This window comes from Eretmochelys imbricata, chromosome 1 (genome assembly GCF_965152235.1).
Source record: "Eretmochelys imbricata isolate rEreImb1 chromosome 1, rEreImb1.hap1, whole genome shotgun sequence".
Lineage (NCBI taxonomy): Eukaryota > Metazoa > Chordata > Testudines > Cheloniidae > Eretmochelys > Eretmochelys imbricata.
In genome coordinates, this window is record NC_135572.1 from 332,466,789 (window position 1) to 332,489,491 (window position 22,703).

At 41.3% G+C, this 22,703-nt stretch overlaps 1 protein-coding gene across 1 annotated transcript in view; it reads right to left on the reverse strand.

The window, feature by feature from the left end:
* The window catches only part of PRKAR2B (protein kinase cAMP-dependent type II regulatory subunit beta), a 148,036-nt gene that overhangs the window by 18,163 nt on the left and 107,170 nt on the right, over positions 1–22,703 (reverse strand). The window contains exons 5-6 of the mRNA XM_077806939.1: positions 22,316–22,368; positions 20,843–20,926 (exon numbers count right to left, since the gene is read on the reverse strand). Of these exons, the coding sequence (XP_077663065.1) occupies positions 20,843–20,926; positions 22,316–22,368 (137 nt within the window). The remainder of the gene's footprint in view (positions 1–20,842; positions 20,927–22,315; positions 22,369–22,703) is intronic.

Below are 22,703 nucleotides of genomic sequence, written 5' to 3' on the forward strand. Positions count from 1 at the left end.
CAAATCCCTCTAAATCTCAGGTCCTTTATTGTGCATAACAGTAAAAATATATAATGTCCCACATTATTTGGGAAGATGGGAGGCTATCTATTATAATATCCTTTGAGCAAGAATTACAGGAAATTTTATTTTTTCAAAAGAGAAGTGTATTCTAATAGATCGTGCCTCTTGGCGACTAAAACACTCCAGAGGTCTTAAATAAATGGGTTGAGTTTTATTCTTACTGTAAAGCTATTCATATGTTCTGAAGGTACAGTATATGTAGTTATAATCTAGCTTCAATGAGCTTCATGCAAGATTTCAGGTTTAGAACATTCAAGTTCAAAGTTCTGTAGCATTCAACCTCCCCTCACCTACCTACTGCAAGACATAACGACCAGCAACTACATCAGTCATCAGACCCTTTTTAAACAATGTAAGAAAATAAACAAATAGAATCCTCATTTTTAAAAAGACTACTTAAAGCATTTGAGGTGATTTAATGCATTTAAGAAGAAAATTCTATCATCTGCTAAATCACTACACTGGTATGTCTAAATCTTAAATAAATTGTAGTGTGTTTCTACATCAATAGATTAGGTCCTCTTCCCAATGCTGGGTCAGCTAACCCCTTCCCTGTAAAACAGTGATAGTGTATAGGCTATGACAGTCAAACTCAACATTGGCCAGATACACGATTCAGTACCCTTGGGCCATAATTTTAGAAGGTAGAATCTGGTAAGACGAGAGTTTCAGTTCCCCCAAGATGATTACCCGTACCTTTAAAATTATTACAAGTACTGCTTGGGAAAACTGAAATTAAAAACATGTAAGGTCTACATGTCTAATTCTTTCACAGAAGAAATAAGTATATGATAACATCTTCATTAGTTGTGGGTTTGGGTAATGGCTGGGGTATTTTAAAGATTAGGATGCTGCCATGATAGGACTTGATCTTATCAGCAGACCTAGCAAAAGGTACAGCGCAAGACTGAAGTCTTGCCTTAAGCCAAAGTGGATAAAGTGGAGTCTGATAACGGCTCATAAGAACTTTCTGCATAAGATTACCACAGCAACAGACAATTTTCTTTTTCATATCAAAGGGATCCTAACTGGTAGCAAAAGTTCTGACTAAGCTCAGGAAAGAGAGGATATGATTAATTGTTCCTTATGGGAAAATTTGGTCCCTGCTTAACTGCTTTAAATTTCTGTGATTAGCAAGAATAAGCTTTGGACACTACTACAGCAAATATTTTACTTTACCACCTACAAATGGAGTCAGAAGTATCAATGGATTCATTCAATTAAATCAACTCAAGTAGAAATATAGATATGTACAGATGGAACTTAGGTTTCACAGTTTAAATATTTAGAAATTAGAGGTCTTCATAGACAAGACTTTTCTTGGAAAGATACATTGTAGACAATTTCCTTTAGTTTAGTTGCTTTGGAACTTAACCTGTTTGTTCTCTCCATGATTCAGAAGATATTTTAAATTCAGCAGCTCTATCATATTTTTCAGTTCATGCAACAGATCACACAAACAGATTTCTGCAAACTGCACAGGCACATTCAGTGTGGCATCCAGCTAGTTGCTAATGCAGTACAGATGTTTCTTCTCCCTGTCAAAGTTTCCTCCCCAAGAGCTGACCCAGAAAATGAATTCACACATAGTATCACTGCTCTGACAACTGGTCCACACATTTATTTTAAATTGCCTTTCCTATATACTACCCCAATTCAACAAATGAAAGAGTGTCCACAGTCTGAGCACTGGTTTTGCATAAAGCAAAGGTTTTGGTACCCCCTGTGAAGAAGGTAATGTATGATAATTCCCATATTAAAGATAGGAACATGGAAACAGATTAAATGAATTGCCTGGAGGCACCGTATTCTAGACAAGTAGGCACAGGACTGCAAATGAGAACTTAATTCCAATGCTGATTCTGACACCAACTATCTGTGAAGTGCGGGTAATAATACTTCTTCCTCCTTCAAAAGAGGTATTGTAAAGATTGATTCATTCATTCTTGTGAGCACTCGGGCACTACCATGATGAGCACAACAGAATAGCCCATTAAAATAATCCATATTCAGTGCAGCATTGAATAAGAACAGCCATACTGGGACAGACCAATGGTACATCTAGCCTAGTATCCAACCTTTAACAGTAGCCAATGCCAGATTCTTCAGAGGGAATTAATAGAACAGGTAATACTCATCAAGTGATCCATCCCCTGTCACCCATTCCCAGCTTCTGGGAATCAGAGGCTAGCAACACTTCAGAGCAAGGTTTTGCATCCCTGACCATCCTCGCTAATAGCCATTGATGGACCTATCCTCCATGAACTTACCTAGTTCTTTTTTAACCCTGTTAAAGTCTTGGCCTTCAACATCCTTTGGCAAAGAGTTCCACTGGTTGACTGCGCATTGTGTGAAGAAGTACTTCCTTTTGTTTGTTTTAAACCTGCTGCCTATCAATTTGATTTGGTGATCCCTAGTTCTTGTGGTATGAGGAGTAAATAACACTTCCTTATTTACTTTCTCCACACCAGTCATGATTTTATAGACCTCTACCATATCCCCCCTTAGCCGTGTCTTTTCCAAGCTGAAAAGCCCCAGTTTTATTAATCTCTCCTCATAGGGAAGCTGTTCCATACCTCTGATCATTTTTGTTGCCCTTTTCTGTACCTTTTCCAATTCCAATATTTTTTTTTTTAGATGGGGCGAACAGATCTGCATGCAGTATTCAAAATGTGGGTGTACTATGGATTTATATAGAGGCAATATATTTTCTGTCTTATCTATTCCTTTCCTAATGATTCCCAACATTGTTAGCTTTTTTGACTGCTGCTGCACATTGAGCAGATAGTTTCAGAGAACTATTCATGATGATTCCAAGATCTTTCTTGAGCGGCTGCAGCAAATTTAGACCCCCTCATTTTATATGTATAGTTGGGAATAGGTTTTCCAGTGTGCATTACTTTGCATTTATCAACATTGAATGTCATCTGCCATTTTGTTGCCTAGTCACCCACTTCTGAGAAATCCCTTTGTATGACTCTTTGCAGTCTGCTTTGGATTTAACTATCTTGACTAGTTTTATATGATCTGCAAATTTTGCCATCTCACTGTTTACCCCTTTTTCCAGATTATTTATGAATATGTTAAACAGTACTGATCACTGTACAGAACCCTGGGGGACACCACTATTTACCTCTTTCCATTCTGAAAATTGACCATGTTTCCTATCTTTTAACCAGTTACTGATCCATGAGAGGACCTTCCCTCTTATCCCAGGACAGCTTACTTTACTTAAGAGCCTTTGGTGAGGGACCTTCTCGAAGATGAGATAAAAGGATGGTGTGTAGTACATAAGGCATAGATGTCTCACACTGAATGGTGGTAATAAAAAAACAAAACAAAACTGCCTCATTCCCTTTCTCCAGTCGGTGCACTAAAAGCAGCATGGGCCTTGTGGGAACAATAGTGATTGTCTAATTAGGACTGTCATAATACACTAGATATAGGTAACCCTTAATTCTGGTAGCTCCTAATTTTAAGTGCTCTGTTACTATTTTTTTCTAATGTATTTTGTGTCTTTATATACATATAAAAGACAATTGGATGCAGCTTTTTATTGCAATGTGTGCATGTGTTTTATGGAATGCTGTAGTTGGGGCATCCTGGTTATCTATATTACAGTACCAGCAGCATTACAAATATGATAGACTTGATCTAAATTGAACACATTTCCTTAAGGAAAACATTATACTAAACATGCACATTATGCCATTTTAACAACTTTTGCAGTCACTTCATTATTTGTTAATTTTTTAAAAACACAACAAAGCACAGATTCCTCACTGAGAACTATATACATGCCAAAGTTGAAGCTCTATTACAAAGTGGGTTGAGTAGGAAAAACTGCATTTTAAATAATTTAGAATTTAAATAGTATTTGTTTTCATACTTGCATAATACAGCTCAGTGGAATTTCTTAGGCCATTCAAAAATAATTACTTATTTTCAGTCCAAAGTGTATTACTGTCAGTCAGAAAAGTAACATTTTTGAGAAAGTGACTGGAAACATGGGTTTCTATCATGAAAGCACACTTTTGAATAATAAAAATACCCTTTTTTGATAGAGAATCATTGCCATCCTCTCACACTAAGGGACAGGGAAGAAATCAGGTTTTTCTAGCAACACATCCACAGTTGATAGTGGATTCATGCATAAAGACTCCTGGCTGACACAAAGGACTTGAATATTACAGTTCTTGTCCAAGATATTTTCTTTGTGTGAAATGTTGTGGCTAATGTACTTCACCCCAAAATCTTTGTTACAGGTGGCTTTGTAGGGGAAGGCAAAAAGACTGGTTTAAATTGCAGTGAAGTCACAGATAACATTACTACCTATTCCAAAGCAAAATGTATACGAGCATCCATATTTAGCCTGGATACATAAATGGGGGGGGGGAGCCAGATTATTGTCAGTTATACTGGTTTTACTCCACTACAACTTCAGTGGAGAGACTTTTGATTTACATCCGGGTAAGATCAATCAGGATCACAGACCTCAGATGGCAGCTAAGCATAGCACAGTGAGGCTGTGTCTACACTAGATTTTTTTTTCCCTCTCAAAATTTCCCACCATTGCTTTTATCAGTGGTACTAAGAGTGAGAGCACAAGTGTACACCAGGTGCTGGTGGCCACACACATTTGTATAACCTACACCTATTCTGAGCAGGGTTAGACAATACAGTGGTTAAAGTGCTGGTGGACAGTTCATTCTAGTGCTGCCACTCCCAGAGCTGTATGGAGGTACCAACTGTGGCAAATTTTAAGAACAAAAATGTCTAGTGTAGACAGTCTAACAATGCCTTTGAGCACTCTTCCTAATCTCATGACATACAAGATCTGTCTTTCTAACCAATCAGAATCTATCATTCCCTGTAATTATAACCTCATAGCACAGAACTAAGGAAACATTCAGTATGTAGGTGGTTGTCATTATGACTGACAACTACTGAAAAAACATAGGGTTTATTTTTAGTTCTCTGTTCACACAATATGCAGATTGGCTGCATGCTGAAGTAAAATGGCTCTGACACACTGGAAAAACCACTATTCTAATATAAATTGATTTTATACACTGGGACAAAATTGTTTGATTCAAATTAAATATTTGATTTCCTACTGCAAGAAGTTACCTGTTGCGTTTGGCATTGAAATATTCATGAGAACATCTTCAAACAGAGTTGTTTCAAAATGCCATGCTCTACTGTACAAAATTAACCTTCTAAACTCGGCAAAAATTAGGCGGGGAGAGAATTTGCACAGTTGTCCAAATAAGGAGTGGCCACAGAAGTCTTGATGGTGCAGTAAATACAGACTTCAAGACGCAACTTTTCCAATGGCTGTTAGGCATGTCTCTTAATTTGTTAATTAGTACATTTGGCAAGTATGCCCAGAGGGGGCACAGTTTGTGCAACTTCTAAATATAAATATCCATGATACCTTGGGCACCATGTGTTGTGTCATTTCATCTTTAGTGCCTTTAGGAAAAGAGAATAAAAGAATCTCTTGATATTGTCTCAAATAACTACATTTTAGAAATTGTATTAAGACAACAATGTACAATTATAAGCACACTTAGGATTAGTGTACATTATTGTGATGACTGCCATAGAAACGCCCATGATAAAAATGCCAAATTTAGTGCAGTGTTTGGACGGCCTGAAGTAAATAAGGGATCGGCGACACATGTACTGCGTGTTGTTCAGTATTTGGTTTTTAACCACTGCCTCATTCGCTAACCATTATCTATGCTTTGATGTGAATGAGGTAGGACTCCTGTGGAAAAGTTAGTGTAGGATTATTAAATTGGGACTGTGCCCCAGCTCCTCAACAATAAAATGGGAATATCAATATTTCCCTACCTCACAGGGATGCTGTGAAGATAAATATATTAAAGATTGTGAGTTCCTTAGATACTATGGTGAGGGAGCCATATAAATACCAAAGATTGATGATCAGTAATTCCCTTACTCCAAAAAGACTCGGTTCACACTGTTCTTTGATTTCTGTTCTGTTCTTCCTTTCAACAACAATTTTACATAATCTGCTCACAAGTTAAAATGACATCCTGTCATTTACCTTTCACTCACTTTGGACAATGTAAGATTTCAGCATTGAGTAGGATTCAGCATCACGGTGGGAAGGAAAAGAGGCACACAGAGCCAGGGTAGAGAGCAAATGATAAGAAAATCATGGAAAGAGGTGAACAGAATTGCAGGAAGGTCTGGAGACAAAGGGCAGTTTTCTTCAGCAACTCATGACTGTTCTAGACCATTAATGACTGCTTCTTGGAACAGCTAGTCCTGGAACCCACAAGGGGAGAGGCAATTCTTGATTTAGTCTTAAGTGGTGCACAGGATCTGGGCCAAGAGGTGAATATAGCTGAGCAGCTTAGGAATAGTGACCATAATGTAATGAAATTTAACATCCTTTTAGGGGGAGAAATACCAAAGAAACACACCACAGTAGCATTTAACTTCAAAAAGGGAAACTACACAAAAATGAGGAAGCTACTTAAAGGGAACATAAAAGGAACACTTAAAAGAGCGAAATGCCAACAAGCTTCATGGAAACTTTAAAAACACCATAACAGAGGCTCAAACTAAATGTATACCCCAAATAATTTTTAAGAGGATCAAAAAAAACCCCACCATTGGCTCAACAACGGAGTAAAAGAAACAATTAGTAGCAAAAAGACATCACTTAAAAACTGCAACTCAGATACTACTGAGGAAAATAGAAAGGAGCATAAACTCAGGCAACTTAAGTGTAAAAGTAGAGTTAAGCAGGCCAAAAAATAATTTGAAGGGCAACTAGCGCAAAACACACAAACTAACAGCAAATTGTTTTTAAGTACATCAACTGCAGGAAGCCTGCCAAACAATCAGTGGGGCCTCTGGACAATCGAAGTGCTAAAGAAGCACTCAAGGAAGACCAGGCCATTGTGGAGATACAAAGAATTCATTTAGCATCAGTCTTCACCGCAGAGGTTATGAGGGAGATTCCCCATGCCTAAGCCATTCTTTTTAGGTTGCATATCTGAAGAACTGTCCTAGATTGAGGTATCAAATTGATAAATTAAACAGTAGTAAGTCACCGGGAACAGACAGTATTCATCCAAGAGTTCTGAGGGAATTCAAATATGAAATTGCAGAACTAACAAGTATGGTATATAACCTATCACTTAAATCAGCCTCTGTATTAGATGACTGGAGGGTAGCTAACGTGATGCCAAGTTTTAAAAAAGGCCCCAGAGGCCATCCTGGCAATTACAAGGCACACTGGTTGAAACTACTGTAAAGAACAGACCAATAAATAAAATAGTGTGTTGGGGAAAAGTCAACACAGTTTTTATAAGGGAAATCATGCCTCCCCAATCTATAAGAATTCTTTGAGGGCGTCAACAAGCAAGTGGACATGGTATACATGGATATCCAGTGGATATAATGTATGCTGTACTTGGACTTTCAGAAAGCCTTTGACAAGATCCCACCCCAAAGGCTCAAGCAAAGTAAAGCAGTCATGGAATAAAAGACAGTCCTCTCATGCATCAGCAACTGGTTAAAAGATAGGAAATGAAGGATAGGAATAAATAGTTTTCACAAACATAAAGAAGTACTTCTTCACATAACACACAATCAACCTGTGGAACTCATTGTGTTGGACTGTTATGAAGGCCAGAAGTATAACTGGATCCAAAGAAGAATTAGATCAGTTCTTGGAGGATGGTCAGGGACACAATGCCATGCTCTGGGTGTCCCTAAACTCAGATTGACAGAAGCTGAGACTGGACAACACGGGATGGATCCAGTGGTGAGCTGGAGCAGGTTCGCACTGGTTCGCTGGAACCGGTTGTCAAATTTAGAAGCCCTTTGAGAACCGGTTGTCCCGTGAAGGACAACCGGTTCTAAAAGGGCTTCTAAATTTAACCAGCCAAAAGTGGCACCTTAGGTGCCGACTCCATGGGTGCTCTGGGGCTGGAGCACCCACGGGGAAAATTTGGTGGGTGCAGAGCACCCACCGGCAGCTCCCTGCCCAGCTCCACCTCACTTCTGCTCTGCCTCCTTCCCTGAACACACTGCCCCACTCTGCTTCTCTGCCCCCCCCACCCCACGGTTTCCCACAAATCAGCTGTTTGTGTGGGAAGCCCGGGAGGGCTGAGAAGCATGCGGCAGCTTTGCGCTCAGGCCCAAGGAGGCGGAGTGGAGGTGAGCTGGGGCACGAGGAGGGCCGCCCGCGCAGCAGCAGGTCACCTGGTGGGCATCCAGGGGAACTGCTCCCCGCCTCAGCTCGCCCCCGCAGGCCTGAGCGTGAAGCCGCCGGTTGCTTCTCAGCCCTACCAGCCTTCCCGCGTGAACAGCTAATTCGCGGGAAGCCGGGGGGCATGGGGCGGGGAAGCAGAGCGGGGCGGCATGTACAGGGGAGGAGACAGAGCAGAGGTGAGCTGGGGGCAGGTGCGGGGGTGGGGAGCTGCCGGTGTGTGCTCTGCACCCACCAAATTTTCCCCATGCATGCTCCAGCCCCGGAGCACCCACGGAGTCCGTGCCTAAGGTGCCACTTTTGATGTGATCAGTGCGGGGAGCAGCCACTTCCCCTGCTCCCCCCAGCTACGCTACCCCGCCCCAGGAGCCAGAGGGACATGCCAGATGCTTCCTGGGAGCCGCCCCAGGTAAGCACTGCCGGAAGTCCCCACCTCACCCCCGGCAGGTCCCTCTGGCTCTTAGGGGCGGGGCCACGTGGGCACCCAGTATGGTGGCCCACGAGACCCTCCTGCCCGGTTCTGGGGGCAGTCAGGGGATAGGGGAGGGGGGTGGATGGGGCAGAGGTCCCGGGGGGGGGGCGTCAAGGAACATGGGGGGTTGGATGGGGCAGAGGTCCCGGGGGATAGGGATTGGCCACAACCCCCTCATGGGGTGAGAAGGGAACCGGTTGTTAAGATTTTGGCAGCTCATCGCTGGATGGATCACTCAGTAATTGTCCTGTTCTTTTCAATCCCTCTGAAGTATCTGGCACTGGCCAATATCAGAAGACTGGTCCATCTAATACAGTGTCCTATAGTTTGACCCAGTATGGCCATTCTAATGAACTTGAGAGCCACATACAGAGGAAGCTAACAGGAGAGTATCACAGGCTAGACCACCCTCATCCCAGTTGGCTGACAGACTGCTTCCTTATGCACCTATCTACAATGTGTAGGGGAAAAAAGCTGTGTGATCCTGGGGGACTTCATTGTAAATGACGTGCTCTGGAGCTCTCATGGTGCCTGTCCTAAAACGGCCTTGGAATTTCTAAACATTATAGATGACAATTTCCTAGTTCAAAAAGTGTTGCAGCCAACAACTACTTTTGTCTTAGCAGATAAACAGGAACTGATCACAGAACTAAAAATGAACAACAGCTGAGGTACAAGTGATCATGGTTTGATCACATTTATAATGTGCAAGCAGAATCAAGTTGCATCCGATGAAGTGAGCTGTAGCTCACAAAAGCTTGTGCTCAAATAGATTTGTTAGTCTCTAAAGTGCCACAAGTACTCCTTTTCTTTTTGCGGACACAGACTAACACGGCTGCTACTCTGAAAAAAGTTCAGACCATTAATATACATACTTGCAGCTTTAACGGGGCCAATTTTACAAAGCTGAAAACAATTATGAGCCTAATCAGGGGAGGAAGAATTTAATCAGAAGAATATGAATGATAATTGGGAGTCATTTAGGATACCCCAAAAGCCACAATTCCACAGTTGAGAGAGAAATCTGTACTGGTTAAAATCATTTCCCCTGGTATAGAGGGGAAATGAAGGCAGCCAAAAAAACCAAGATGATATAGTGTCATCATATGGTGGTGATAATATGTCTGAAGGATGTTAAACAAAAGCTACTAAAGTCAGACATTTTTAAATCAGCAGGTCCAAATGAGTTTTATTCAAAAGTTTTAAGAGAGCTGGCTGAGGAGTTTGATGGACCATTAATTTGTTTTTTCTATAAGTCTTGAAGCACTGGGGAAGTTCTAGGAGACTGGAAGAAAGCTAATGTTGTCAATTTTTTTAAAAGGGTAAATAGGATGAGCTGGGTAATCAGCCTGATCTCTATCTTGGTCACGATAATGGAGCGACTGATATGGATCTTGACTGATAAAGAACTAAAGGAGGGTAATGTAATTAATACAAATCAACATGGGTTTATAGAAAATAGATCCTGTCAAACTAACTTGATATGTTTTTGATGTGATTACAAGTTTGATGGATAAAGATAATAGTGTTGATGTAATATCTACACTGTAAGGCATTTGACTGGGTACCACAAGACATTTTGATTTAAAAATTAGGACATTATAAAAATAATATGAAACAAATTAACTGGATCAAAAATTGGCTAAGTGATAGTTCTCAAAATGCAACTGTAAATGGGGAATTGTCATTGAGTGGGTCTGTTCCTAGTGGAGTCCCACAGAGATCAGTTCTTGGCCCTACATTTTAACATTTTTCCAATGATCTGGAAGAAAACATAAAATCATCACTCAGCATTTGCAGATGACTCAAAAATTGGGGGAGTGGTAGCAGAGAAAGATATAACATGATCCAATGGCTGAAAGTTGAAGCTAAACAAATTCAGACTGAAAATAAGGCATAAATTTTTAACAGTGAGAGTAATTAACCATTGGAACAATTTACAAGGTTCATGGTGGATTCTCCATCACTGACCATTTTTATATCAAGATTGGATGTTTTCATGAAAGATATGATCTAGCAATTATTTTGGGGAAAGTTTTATGGCCTGTGTTACACTGGAGATCAGACAGATGATTATACTCATCCCTTCTGGCCTTAGAATCTGAATCATTGCTTTTAAATATTTCCTAAAAACAAAGGAAATTCCCAGACAAAAATGTATTTAAAATAGATTAAGAGCTGAATAGATATTAATTAAATAAAAACATTACTAGCCATCAAAAACTCCCTTCTTCCTATACACAATACCTCATCTATAACCACAAACCTCTCATTGCATACTGTGCATACAAATCTCAGAGTTACCATCTCATAGCCAGATCATCCTTCATTCACCAAGTAGTTCACAATAAAACATTCTATTTTCGACGTCTCCGACTCAAGGAACATTTCCAACACACCTCTGAACAACATACTAACCCACAGAGACCTTCTTACCAAGACTACAAAAAGAAGGATTCTGGGTGGACTCTTCCTGAAGGTCGAAACAACAGACTGGACTTCTACATAGAGTGCTTCCGCCGACATGCACAGGCTGAAATTGTGGAAAAGCAGCATCGCTTGCCCCATAACCTCAGCTGTGCAGAACACAATGCCATCCACAGCCTCAGAAACAATTCTGACATCATAATCAAAAAGGCTGATAAAGGAGGTGCTGTCGTCATCACGAATAGGTCGGAATATGAACAAGAGGCTACTAGGCAGCTCTCCAACACCACTTTCTATAAGCCATTACCCTCTGATCCCACTGAGGGTTACCAAAAGAAACTACACCATTTGCCCTCAAAAAGCACAAGAACAAATCCGCACAGACACACCCCTGGAACCCCGAATTCTATCTGCTACCCAAGATCCATAAACCTGGAAATCCTGGATTACCCATCATCTCAGGCATTGGCACCTTGACAGCAGGATTGTCTGGCTATGTAGACTCCCTCCTCAGGCCTACACTACCAGCACTCCCAGCTATCTTCGAGACACCACTGACTTCCTGAGGAAACTACAATCCATCGGTGATCTTCCTGAAAACACCATCCTGGCCACTACGGATGTAGAAGCCCTCTACACCAACATTCCACACAAAGATGGACTATAAGCCGTCAGGAACAGTATCCCCGACAATGTCATGGCAAACCTGGTGGCTGAACTTTGTGACTTTGTCCTCACGCGTAACTATTTCACACTTGGGGGCAATGTATACCTTCAAATCAGCGGCACTGCTATGGGTACGGCATGGCCCCACAGTATGCCAACATTTTTAAGGCTGACTTAGAACAACGCTTCCTCAGCTCTTGTCCCCTAATTCCCCTACTCTACTTGCACTACACTGATGACATCATCATCTGGACCCATGGAAAAGAAGCCCTTGAGGAATTCCTCCATGATTTCAACAATTTCCATCCCACCATCAACCTCAGCCTGGACCAGTCCACACAAGAGATCCACTTCCTGGACACTACGGTGCTAATAAGCGATGGTCACATAAACATCACCCTATACCGGAAACCTACTGACCGCTATTCCTACCTACATGCCTCCAGCTTTCATCCAGACCACACCACACGATCCATTGTCTACAGCCAAGCTCTGCGATACAACCGCATTTGCTCCAACCCCTCAGACAGAGACAAACACCTACAAGATCTCTATCAAGCATTCTTACGACTACAATACCCACCCGCTGAAGTGAAGAAACAGACTGACAGAGCCAGAAGAGTATCCAGAAGTTACCTACTACAGGACATGCCCCACAAAGAAAACAACAGAACACCACTAGCCATCCCCTTCAGCCCCCAACTAAAACCTTTACAATGCATCATCAAGGATCTACAACCTATCCTGAAGGACGACCCATCACTCTCAGATCTTGGGAGACAGGCCAATCCTTGCTTACAGAGAGCCCCTAAACCTGAAGCAAATACTCACCAGCAACCACACAACAGAACCACTAACCCAGGAACCTATCCTTGCAACAAAGCCTGTTGCCAACTGTGGTCACATATCTATTCAGGAGACACCATCATAGGGCCTAATCACATCAGCCACACTATCAGAGGCTCGTTCACCTGCACATCTCCCAATGTGATATATGCCATCATGTGCCAGCAATGCCCCTCTGCCATGTACATTGGTCAAACTGGACAGTCTCTACGTAAAAGAATAAATGGACACAAATCAGATGTCAAGAATTATAACATTCAAAAAGCAGTCGGAGAACACTTCAATCTCTCTGGTCACTCGATTTACAGACCTAAAAGTTGCAATTCTTCAACAAAAAAACTTCAAAAACAGACTCCGAGAGACTGCTGAATTGGAATTAATTTGCAAACTGGATACAGTTAACTTAGGCTTGAATAGAGACTGGGAGTGGACGGGTCATTACACAAAGTAAAACTATTTCCCCATGTTTATTCCCCCCCTCTGCCCACCACTGTTCCTCAGACATTCTTGTCAACTGCTGGAAATGACCCACCTTGATTATCACTACGAAAGGTTTCTCCCCCTGCCCCCACCCCTCCTGCTGGTAATAGTTCACCTTAAGTGATCACTCTCTTGTTAGTGTGTATGGTAACACCCATTGTTTCATGTTCTCTATGTATATAAATCTCCCCACTGTATTTTCCACTGAATGCATCCGATGAAGTGAGCTGTAGCTCACGAAAGCTTATGCTCAAATTTGTTAGTCTCTAAGGTGCCAAAAGTACTCCTTTTCTTTTTAATAAAACATTCATATGTCTCACCACCTAATCACATAGTATAGGAAAAAATTCAATTCAGGTAGTCTTAAATGAAGTAATATTCACTGGCAGTTTTGCAGAAACAGAAAAAATACTACAATAAAAATAGGTTAAAAAACGTTCAATGTAATACTAAGTGTCACAAGGGTGGCACAGAACAGTTACAAAGAAGAGTTCAAGATACCTGAAAATTTCACATAGCACAAAGTTCTTTGTCTGACCTATTTTATATATAGATATGATTGATGTTGAATGACTTCATATCATATGTAGAAAGCTGGGAAGAGCATGCAGAATCCCGTCCAGTTTGGAGGGAATATATGTACAGCTGAACATGAAGCAGCTTTGATCCAGAGGATGGATGCAAAGCAAGAAAGACAAAAGCAGTGTGCTGTAATCCTGGACTCTAACTCAGACAACACATGTATCTGTGAAATCTGTGTTGCTCTTAAATTGGATTTGTTAGCCGCCGTGGGCAACAGGGGGATCCCTCCAGCTCCCCGCCTACCACAGCAGCAGGGTGATGTGCTACAAATGTATATTTTAACAAGGGTCTTCACCAAAGTTGTCGCTGTAGTTGCATACCAACAGTACTTGCAGATAGAATGAGAAAATATAACTGTTCATTCGCTTCTCATTTCATCAGAAATGCTCTTCCAGAACTTTATACAAAGAAGAGATACCAGCAATTGGCAAAGAAACATATTAAACGACACTTTGCTGGCAGTTATACTTTTTTTCTGAAAAATGTTAGCATAAGACAGTGTTCACTGTGTGTAATTTAAAGTTAGGGGTGGAGTGCCTGTGATGCTGGCAGACCAGGTGTCAGCTATTGCCAAGGCACAGCTGGAATCCAGACCAACTCACCTGTATGTTGATATTGTTCAAATAGCCGTTGAATTTGTAAAGATGCGTTTAGTGTTTAGACTTTATAAAATGCTTGTAAGTTGCTGTATGCATTAATCTTACTTATGTCTGTATCCCATGTTATAAGGAATAATGTAGGTTTTACTTTATAACTGTGAAAAGGCCTGCTCTGAACTTGTGAACTCAGGCAGGAGGAGTAATTCCCTCACTCAGCAAAGAGGACTATCAGAACTAAGTGGGCCATTGTGAAGCATCACTATACAAAGACTTTGCTTATTGTCCCTACACAAGCTATATGCATAAGTGCTTGTCAAGAGGGAAATAAAGATAGCTGACATGAATATTTTTCATCTCTTTGCTGTTGGACTCTCGCAGGGCTGGAGCCAGGAAAAAAGAGCAGATCCCCAGCGTCAACCTGGGTTAGCCCTAAAAGACATTCAGAGCTGACAGACTACTATCTCTCTGTCACCTTTTGGAACCACAGATTGTAACTTATTTGTGCGTGTGTGTGTGTGTGTATATATATATATATATATATATATATATATATATATATATATATATATATATATATATATATATATATATATATATATATATATAATATTGCCTGCTTTAACCTGTAAATAATTCATTTATTTTTCCTAGTTAATAAATCCTTAGTTAGCTTACTATAAGATTAGCTACAAATGTTGCTTTGATGTGAAATCTAAGGTACACATTGACGGGAGGTAAGTGACTGGTCTTTTGGGTCTGAGAGCACTATTTTTTAATATTTTGTGATCTTTGTTGTAAGTGACCATTTATCACTAAGTCCAGCTTGCCCAAGTGACAAGATAGACTTATGTGCCCAAGGGGGACAGTCTGTGACTCCATGGTCAGACTGTTAAAGTACTTCAGGAATTCACATTTGTTACTAGATTGCTGAAATATAATAACAGAACATACCCCCACTTTTTGGTGTCTAGACAGCATGACAGTGATAATGTAGTGAGAGTGTGGGAATTTTTTGTTTTTTGCCATTTAATATAATCCAGTCCACTCCTAAAGTAAAATGTGTATATATAATGAGCTGAGTCATCCCTGACGAAGATAATATAATTATATCCAGGGAGGGATAAACTGCATCACTGGCATGGAAATTGTCATGACCTTCCTTGCATTTTGGTGGCAACAGAATTTTAACAAGGAGCTCCTGTAAGGCCCAGACAACCCCTACAGCACAGTACTGAATGTCAACTCAAAGAGGCATCTCTGGTATATTTTGACATCAAACAGCCTAATAAATTTAATATAAAATAAGTCATACAAGTAAGTAAAGCTAATTGTGTCACAAGATTATGTGCCCTTTAGATGTTCATCTTGTCTATACAAACTGGCTGCAGATATCAGAGCATTATACCTGTACGTGTAAAATTAAATGCCCAAAATCCTAGTTAGCACAGAAGGAAGGTTGCCCAATGGTGCCTAGTGTCCTTCCAGAATGTGAAGAATGGCTAAACTTAAACCTCTGAACACCAGGAAAGGAAGAGTTAAAGTAATGCAAATATAAACCTCGGAAAAACAGAAAATGAAGTGTTAAGGTACATGCCATCTCCACAATGCAGCTTAAGCTCTGCCACCTGGAGCTGGCAATAGCCACTGGGAATGGTTCAGTAAGGGGGCTGCCATAATAAGTAGACATGAGGAAGTCCTAAGGGTGTACTACTATTTGTATTGTAATCCACAGATTCACATTTCAGCATTAATCTGTGCGTACTCCAGCTGCCTTTACTGTTAGGTATAGCTTTATTGAATGGTGGGGGGATCAGTTGGAGCAGCTTAGCACTGCTCTTACTGTGATATGACGAGGTACATGCATACTTTGAAGGATCAACTATACCTCATTTCATTAGGCTGTATTTGCAGTATGTGCACAAGGGTGTCCTCTTGCCATGAAGATTGTCAGCAGTCTTGTGACATGGTGGCCTCCAAGGCTTAGTGAGGGGTGGGTGAAGGCAATGTCTCAAAGGAAATCCTCAGGGTGAAGGAGTGGTAACATTTAGCAAGTCTGGGGCGGTTTGTGTGGAACAGGCTCAGTATTTGAGAGTAGGGCAGGTATAGTCAGCTATACCAGACCTAACCCTCAGCTTTGTCTTAGGAAAGAGAAAGTTTTACACTTTGCCCTACAGCAGGGGTCGGCAGCCTTTCAGAAGTGGTGTGCTGAGTCTTCATTTATTCACTTTAAGGTTTCGCATGCCAGTAATACATTTTAACGTTTTTAGAAGGTCTCTTTCTATAAGTCTATAATATAACTAAACCATTGTTGTATGTAAAGTAAATAAGGTTTATAAATGTTTAAGAAGCTTCATTTAAAATTAAACTAAAATGCAGAGCCCCCGCTGACCAGGGGCCAGGACCCGGACAGTGTGAGTGCCACTGAAAATCAGCTTGCGTGCCATAGGTTGCCTACCCCTGTCCTACAGGGTTCACGTGGTTTGTTCCTAAAGTGTTCTGTAGTATCTGTAAGGGCAGAATGCTAGCATGTGCATTCAGGGTCAGTCAAGGCATCGTTCATAGGGCAGAATTAAGGTTGTCGTGTGGGGGTGGGGGAGAGGTATACCTTTACTTAGTAATCTGTCCTCAAAAGACCAGGAAATACAAAGGGACAAAGTGATAAACAATTCAAGGTTGTTGCTGGCATTCGTGGAGCAGCTTCAGATAGTGGAGTAATCATTCTGGGCCCAAGAAACAAGCACTGACTGGTGGGATTACATCGTAATGCAGGCTTGAGATGACTAGCAGTGGCTGCAGAAATTTCGGATGGGAAAGGCCACATTTCTGGATTTGGGTCCTGAGATCACCCCAGCCCTCCAGCATATGGACACCAGAATGAATGAGAGCGGCATTGATGGTTAAAAAGCCGGTGGCAGTTGCAGTGTTGAAGCTTAGTTGGAAATCATTTTGGAATTGGAAAATCCAGTGAGGCCCTTGTTATGCAAGCATGTAGGGTTATTAATCCTGCTACACAGGAGAGTGATTGATTGTCCTGCACATGGCAGATATTGTGGACTGATCTGCAGCTATGGGGTTCCCAAACTGTGGTGGGGTGATAGCATGCACATCCCTATTTTGGCCCCAGCCCATTTTACTACAGAAAGGGCTACATCAACAGAAGCAGCTACTTTTCTTTGGTTATACAAGCACTGGTCAATCACCAGGGATACTTCACTGATATCAGTGTGGGCTGGTCAGGGAAGGAACATGATGCTCACATCTTTAAGGACACAGGAGTGTTTAGGAAGCTGCAAATAGAGAACATTTTTTCCCAACTTGTGGATTACCACTGGTGATGCTGAAGTGCCAATAATGATCTTGGGGGACTCAGCCTACACCTTGCTCATGAAGCTGTACCCTGGCCACCTTGACAGAGCCAAGGAAAGATTCAACAACTGACTCAGCAGATGAGAATGACTGCTGAATGTGCTTTTGCAAATTAAAGGGATGCTGGTGGTGTTTACTCACTAGATTAGAGCTCAGTGAGAAAAAATATCCCAATGGTTATAGCTGCCTGCTGTATCCCGCATAATATCTGTGAGGCAAAAGCAGAAAAGTTGCCACTGGGGTGGAGGTGGAACAGCTGTCTGCTGAGTTTGAACAGCCAGACACAAGGGCCATTAGAGTTCATTGCAGAGCTATGCAGCTGAGGGAGGCCTTAAAAGAGCACTTTAAAGGTCAGCCATAGTAATGTGCTGTGCTGGACAGTGATCTGCCTGGCCCTGAAATTTTGGGAGTTAAGAATTGTGTAGTGGTGTATATTTATGAATATCACTGTCTTTTAATGAACCTATGAATTATGCAGTGCTTCCTATACGTTCATAATTAGTACACTGTGTTTTTCACTGAACTAATGAGTTCTGTGGTGGTGTTGTATTACAAGTAAGGTGTGCTTTTGTAGCACTAGGCATTTTGTAGTATACATTATGGAGTAATAAAGATTATTTTGTTCCAAAATATAAAAATGTATTGCCCACCAAAACCAATGCAAAACAATAATATGCAATTAAAAACCAGTATAAACTTATAAAATCAATGAACAAAACTTGAAAAGTAGAACGGTACTGTCCATTTAAATCCATTTCTGCCAAACGTACACCAGCCATGTCTCTCACAAATCGGTCTATTGAAGCTGTTGTTTTCCTAACTGTCCCCCAGTGTGGAGCAGTAGGGGTCAGGATGTGGTCCATGATGCAACGTGGAATATTGGGAGGTATATGGAGCTGTTGAAATGGAGTTCTCCATTGACTGCAGAGGGAGGCAAGCTCACAACTGTTGGAACTGTTCGTCGACAAGAGTGCAGCACTTGGGTTTGCTGCCTGAGAAGCCCCATTCTGTCCTGGTGCATCTTCCTCTCCTTTTCCTGCTGGGACTTCTGTGCCTTTCTCTTCTCCACTTTTTCTTTCTCAAGGCTGTCGGCTCTAGTCATCTTCCAGGCCCCCTGTTCATGGTCTAGTGCAGCACTGTCTTGCAGGATCTCAGGGAACACATCCTCCCTACCACACCCACGTGTCCCTCCTTCTCTTCCACCTCCTTGCTGTTCACAGCAGGTTTCTGTCTGAGGCATCCATGGTGGTCTGCAGGGTGTTGGTGGGGTCTCCACCTGTGTTCCCTGTAAGCTGTGTGGTTGGGCAGCCACCCAGGAGAGATTCAAGTGCTGCCCAGTTGATTAGCAGAGTGTGCACATCTGGCAGTGTGTGTTCAGATGCCCCTCCCCCCGCTGCTTTGCAATCATGTTGCCCGTCCTGCAACTGCTTCCAGAATCCTCCTGCTGGCTGTGCAGAGTAGGGGGGAGGGAGAGAGGGTGCTGATGTCAGGGTGTCTCTGCACCCCCGCCCCTGTATCCCGTCTCCGCAGAGCAGGGGTGAGGGGACAGCCTGGCTCAGGAGAACTCGGAGCTTCTGAGGTCTGAACGGTGAGTGAGTGAGTGCATTTCTTAAAGAGACAGTGCATGGTTTCTGAGACTTCCCCAGCAGCTAGCTCTCACAGTCTCTGTCTGTCTCCCCTTATTTTACTCCCCCCTGCCCATGTACCCCATTTCTGAAGAGCGGGGGAGGGGAGACAGGGCTCAGGACAGCTTTCAATGAGTGCCTTAAAGAGACCGCATACGGCGTCTCTCAAACTTCCCCAGCAGTGCGCGCACGCGCAAACACACACAGAGTCTGTCTCTCTCCCTCTCACACCAGAGTGGATAAAAATCAATTTAAAAAAATCGGATATTTTTTATTTAGATCAGATTTTTTTGATCAAATGCTGTTTGAGGAAAAAACCTATCGAAAGATAGTTTTAATTAAGACTGTTGGCCTCCCTGGCCTTACGGTATGCCTGCTGTAGTTCCTTTGCTCTCATGCAGCACCACCGCTGATCCCCATCGTACCCCTTTGCCTATATTCCCTGTGCAATCTTTTCATAGATGTCCACATTTCTATGCCTGGTCTGTAGCTGTTCCTGCACAGCCTCTTCTCCCCACAGGCCCAGGAGATCAACACCTCCTGCCTCTTTTAGGCAGGAACATATCTGGAATGTGTAGATGGCCTGGTGAGCTGCACACAACAAGGGAGAGCTGCTACGTGTGCTTGTCAAACTGGGCAATCAGGAAAAGGCATTTCAAAAATACATGGGCATTTTAAAAGGGTGGGTGTGCTTCCACCCTCCATGACCCCTGTCCAGTGGAGTTCACAATTGTGATCAGTGGTCAGTGTCAGGCATTGTGGAACTGGAGGACTGTTAGGGTTCAGCGTGGATCCTGTGTAATCTGTCACACTGCCTCAGCCCTGGCTCAACACCATTCAGGGAGGTGGCGTCACTGCTGCTGTAAGAGGACGCTTACATTGGCAGGAGACAAATTTGAGCGCGGACACAGGCATAACTAGGTCACTGTACGGCAACTCAGGCCAGCCTAACTTTGTAGCGTAGACCAGGCCTCAGATTGTCTACTGTTTGGGGCAGGGACCTTGCCTTATGAGATTTCTGAGAGGCATTTAGCACACTTTTGGATGCTATAAAACAAACAACATCAGAAGCAACTTTCTTAAAGTTTTTTAATGAATTGATGTGCATTTATATGTATCAACACTTTTTAATCTCTTAAAGTAGTTTTTAAGTAAGCCTCTGAAAGGGCAAAACATTTTACAATCGTGTTAATGTATTTCGCTTTCACCACTATCGGTGTTATGTTACTTGCTACTAAAGGAAAGAACTGTGCTGTATACACCTCACAAATTTTTATAATACTTTTCCTTTTGTGAAATGGGCATCTATACAGCTTACAAAAAGCTCAAGACAAGCAACAGCAAATGTATTATTACCTTACAAGATGTAAGTTTGTTGCAAGAATGTCTATACCAAACTCTAACTGAATTCAATCTTATTGGCACTGCTAAATATTGCTCACTGTAAAGAATCTCTTACCGGATCTAAATTCTTAAAAAGAAGAATGTCCTTGCAAGCCTCTTGCAATCTGTTTCGCTGATCATCTGTTTTGGGGTAAATAATCTGAAAGAGATAATAGAAACTCCTGGTTTAATTTTCTTTTCTCCATGCAGAACCTTAAAAATGATCATCATAAAAGAGCACATAGCTGAAACTCTGAACTAAACCTGCTAAGAAAGTTTACATAACAGTATAACACCCTTGGCAGCATTCTTCTCTCAAAACCCTAAGGACTTGGGGACATACTCAATAAAGACATTACATCACAGCTGTGGTTAATTTGTAAGGAAAGAGGTGCCAAGGCTCAAGCAATTTTTTACGTTCATAACTGATGCACCAAGCCCAGAGGTGCCAGAAGTATGAACTGCCAAGCCTAGGGGTGCCAGGGCTCAGCCCTGACAAACCCTGGCACAAATTAAGCACTGCACCAGAGTATTAGGGAGAGCAGCACTAATCTGTTTGTGCTTATCCAGCCACTATACCACTAACATCCAATTCATTTTTGCAAACCCTTGAGAGTTCAAATTTTGTTATCTAAAACAATTTATTATTGTTCTCAGTTTATGTTTCAAACATATTGGTGTGATATGTAACACCAAAGTCACGTGTCCCATTCGAAATGTCTTTTATTTGCCATGAGTATTTCCCATATCATTTTCCAACACTTTGTACATCATATCTGGGTTAATTACATCAACATTTTCACACAGTAAATAACAAACTTCATAGCATCCAAGTGAGGTACAGATGTCCTAAATTAGAAAAGACTGACCCATCCCAGTTTAGTAACGTGATTGGCAACCAAATTGTTTGTTTTGTTCAGTCTTAAGAAGGTGTAATGAAGCATCATAGCTATAACACCATATGTAAGGTATCACTTTTAAATTACTTTTAAAATATTGCAATCAACTGAAATGAGGCACAGCTTTAAAAATTGCATCAAAATTATACTTGCACTACTTTATCCTCAAAGTTAATGTACTACCTTTGAAGGGGTGACATACTGAGTTGTTAAAAATATTATTTTTGTTAATCCAAACAAATTACTATTGCATTTCTAAATTTAGAAAATATCTATGCAATTTTATCTTTTTCCCCCTGGAAAGATATTGATACTGCTTCAAAATTATAAGGACATTAAGTGACAATTTAAGAGCACAGGGCCCTTTGGGCACATATATCATTGAACAAGAAAGGTCTCATCAAAAGACTAGGTATCACAGGGGACATCACTCAAAACATTTTTTAATATTTTAAAAATTGGGCTCTACACAGGGACCTAGTATAGAAATTAAAGGGATGACAGTTCTTTGGAACAAAGTCTCATACACTGTCACAGAATAATTACATTGGATCCATAACTACTATCATCAGTGACTTTTTTTTTTTATTTTTTTTATTTCTAATGTCTGAAAACTGAGAGGTAAGCATTTTACCCATTGAGTTACATACCCTTGACTCTGTATCATCCTCTTCTTCATCAGGATTGTAAGCTTCTGCACATACTAAAACAAAAATGAAGAGTTTAAGCTGTTTCTCAAAAGGCAACATATTGTATAAGCATCTACAGAAATAATAATAGGAAGCACACCACGTGCAATACTGAATTGTAGTAACTGATAATTTCTCTCTATTCTTTTCTTTTCATGAAGCATATTATTGTTAAATATTTATACTACACTAGCATCCAGAGATCCAAACTAGCTGTGGAACTCCACTGTGCTAGGCACCCTACAATGTCCATTTTATAAAACTTTACAGTTTCAATAATTTAACAAGCCTGATACAACTTTCTATGGAATCAATGGAAAGCCTCCTGCTGATTTTACTAGAGTTGGAT